This window comes from Trachymyrmex cornetzi, unplaced genomic scaffold, assembly GCF_001594075.2.
Source record: "Trachymyrmex cornetzi isolate Tcor2-1 unplaced genomic scaffold, Tcor1.1 scaffold557, whole genome shotgun sequence".
NCBI lineage: Eukaryota > Metazoa > Arthropoda > Insecta > Hymenoptera > Formicidae > Trachymyrmex > Trachymyrmex cornetzi.
The window spans coordinates 162498-166132 of NW_017299868.1; the positions used below are offsets into that span (position 1 = coordinate 162498).

At 31.2% G+C, this 3635-nt stretch overlaps 1 protein-coding gene across 1 annotated transcript in view; it reads left to right on the top strand.

The window, feature by feature from the left end:
- Positions 1 to 3635, top strand: part of LOC108765845 (fatty acid synthase) — a 21012-nt gene that overhangs the window by 4598 nt on the left and 12779 nt on the right. Inside the window, exon 3 of the mRNA XM_018514693.1 lies at positions 693 to 1192. Coding sequence (XP_018370195.1) covers positions 693 to 1192 — 500 coding nt within the window. The remainder of the gene's footprint in view (positions 1 to 692; positions 1193 to 3635) is intronic.

Here is a 3635-nt window from a genome sequence, read left to right on the forward strand (position 1 = left end):
ATAAGAAATAGGGTTCCTAATAAAGTAAATGGTTGTATGTGCTATGATTATCACTGTGTAATTACTTTACACAATTTAATATTTTAATAATAAATTTTTTGCACGTTAAATTTATAAATATAAAAATTATTATTTGTAAATGTAATAATTATTTAGCAAAAAAAGTTTTACTTATTTTACTTTTTAATTTGATACAATTGAATTTAATTAGTTAAGATTGTAGCATCTGGGTTTCAATTTTTTATTTGATACATTAATTTTTTTCGAAGAGTAATAATTTTTGACAGAGAATTAAAGTTGCAATTACTTAGATTGGAATCAGAATACCTTCAATAAGAATATCCTTGAAGAAAAATTATAATTAATGTTAATTAGGTTGAATACTTAGTATAATTTAACTTGATAATATTTACTGCACAATATTTAGACATCATCGTAAATACAAATGGTTTGTTTTCTGTTTCTGCACCATACTGCACTAAAACTGTCTTTTCACGTAGTTGCGGATTATGTGAGAAATATCTGCCGTACATACACAATCCCTAGTAACTTTTGCGGACATCTAGTGCGGATTACGGATTACGGATTACGGGCTGTATGTGACGGCGCCTTAATAGTTTTTAAAACCTTAAAGTGTAAAATTCAAGCCACAATTTGCTACAGCTACATATGTTCCATTTTTATATCATCAGGTCGATAATATTTACGTGAAGGAAATCTACTGCAATGTACCGTATCACAGTTCTTACCTCGCACCGGCGGAAAATCAGCTTCTGTTTAATTTGAACAAAATAATACCACAGCCAAAAAAACGAAGTTCAAAATGGATCAGCACTTCTATACCTCGCACCGAATGGTTCACTTCAGCATCAAAATTATCATCGGCGAACTATCATACTCGAAGTATATTAAACCCTGTTTTATTTCAACAAACAACAGATCTAATTCCAAGTAACGCTGTGGTCATCGAAATCGCACCAGACGGTGTTCTGCAGTACGTGTTGAGAGGATCCTTACATCCAAACGTGACAAATCTTGTGTTAACTCGACGCAGCGATCAAAACATTGATATAATTTTACAAGGAATTGGAGAATTGTATAATTGTGGTTTACAGCCACAAATTGCCAAATTATACCCACAAGTACAATTTCCAGTTAGCAGAGGAACTCCTATGATTTCCCCATCAATCAGGTAGATATTACCATAATTGTAATTTAGATAATGTAAATTATTATAAAAACAAAGGACTTTTAATTCAAACAACAATATCAAGAGTGTACAGGGCACTTAAGAGTCAAATATAAAGAGAACATTATTTAAAACATGTCACTTTTTAAAGACATTCCAATTGAAATAGCTATAGATTGTGTAAAAGAAAACTGGGAATTTATTTCAAAAACATGTTCTATACCTGTTACTGAGTTTCTGACGGCAGTTAAGTTCATATTAGATTCGACATATTTTCTTTTTGACAACACCATCTGTAAACAAAACTTCAGCACACCCATGGACTTTCCGCTCCAATCATTGCGGATTTGGTATTGCAAAAATTAAATAGAAATGCCTTGATGTTGTTTGATCATGTACTCTTTTATTATAGATATGTTGACGATTTGTGCGCTGCGGTTCCTTCTTCCAAAATAGATTCATTTTTAGAATACTTCAATTCGTTCCATTCTCAACTTCAATTTACGTTGGAAATAGGTAATGATGCACTAAACGTTTTAGACGTCACAATCAAGATTTTTGATAACCAATTAAATTTTGATTGGTACCACAAACCGACCTTTTTTCGGGGAGATTTCTAAATTTTTTTTCAAACCATCCTCTCTCACAAAAAAGAAGAGTTATTATTGGTTTGATAGATCGAGCTCTTTTACTCTTAAAGAGCTCTTTTACTCAGAATACTATACGAAAAATTTGACGATGATAATTGAAATATTATTACAGAATGACTATACTCTTCATCTTATTTTTGAAACAATTAATAATAGAGTCAAATGCATTCTACGCAGGAAGATCGTACCGCACAATAAGTTAGAAGAGAAATATGAATCATCAGTGTCTCCATTGTTCACTCTACCTTTCATTCCATCTTTGACAGATAAATTCATAAAATTGAATAATGACGACATCAGGGTGTCTTTCTATAGTTCAAACAAATTACGTAAATATATCAAAGTACATAAAGATCCTCAACATCACTTATCAAAAAATAATGTTATGTATAAAACCAGCTGTAATGATTGTAATGCAACGTATGTGGGACAGATGGGCAGAAAACTTAAGACAAGAGTTAATGTGTAAATGAACACAAAAATCATATTCGATAGAACACGTCTGCTCGATCAGTGATAACGGAACATAGGTTGCAGCATGATCATGACTTTGATTGGGACAATATAAAAATTTTAGACAACGAACATTGTTATAATAAGCGCTTAATCTCAGAAATATTAAACATTAAAAAACAAAGAAACAGTCTAAATCTACAAAGATACTGAGGGCCTACATAAAGCTTACATGCCGCTAATAAACAAAATCTGATATTGCAATACCAACATGATTTTATTATTCGTCAGTAAGTGTTCGTTTGTCGAGAAAGTAACATACATGCTTATCACGGGTCTCTTTTTTAACATTTTTTTATATTTTTTGGTATATGAATTTTTATCTTTATACAATGTTAATTTTATATTGTGACAAACTTTTCCACTGCAATATTAGTATTTGTTTCATCACAAACTAACACACTGACGCTGAAGGATTTAATAATTGACGTGCTTCTCTTCGACATGCAAAATTTAAATATATGACCAGTTAGGTGAGTTATTTTACTAGAGTGACGCTTTTGCTCGAATTCTTTTTCGTTTTCTTTTAATTATATCTATCTTGACTTTTCACTAGAACATCAGGAAATTCTAAATAACCGATCGTCCAACCGTTTTGCAATTTCCGTCTTTCTACAAAATCATCTCTCTGGACTTCATTAACATGTTCATAATTTTAAAATACATAGAAGGAAAACAGGCACTCGAGAGTCAATACGTTAAGATGTTAAAATGATCATATCATATTCAAAATATTCATTACAAAAGTAGAATAAATTAGAAAATAAAAGTGTTTAAACATTACTAGTTTCGGCTTCCAATTTGAGCCCTCTTCAGATGTTCGACAAAATTTTCCGCAATACAATTATCAAAAATATACATAAAATTCACAAACTGAGATAAGTCGTCGGTCATTTTAAATGTAAAAATAGAAGTGTTCTCTCAGAGGGATGAAAAAACTCGTCAAGCGATTGGAAGATCGTTTGTTAAAGATCCTCGTAGTTCTAAAGATAAAACAAAAAAAAAACGTTGCCAATAATCCAACCACGTAGTCAAAACAAGAAACCTCGTCACTCTGATAAAACACTCACCTCTGGGAAAATCCAAAAAAATCCATACTGATAAAAAGTTTGCCAAAAATAAGTTCAATATTGTAAAACGCAACTATTATCACATCACAATGGTGAAGTCGGTGATAAAAATAATATTAAATAATCACATAATACATGTAACACGTCCGAATATAAAATAAGACAAGATGACATATCCACTCGACGTGCGAAACTGTAATGCGAGATAACTTG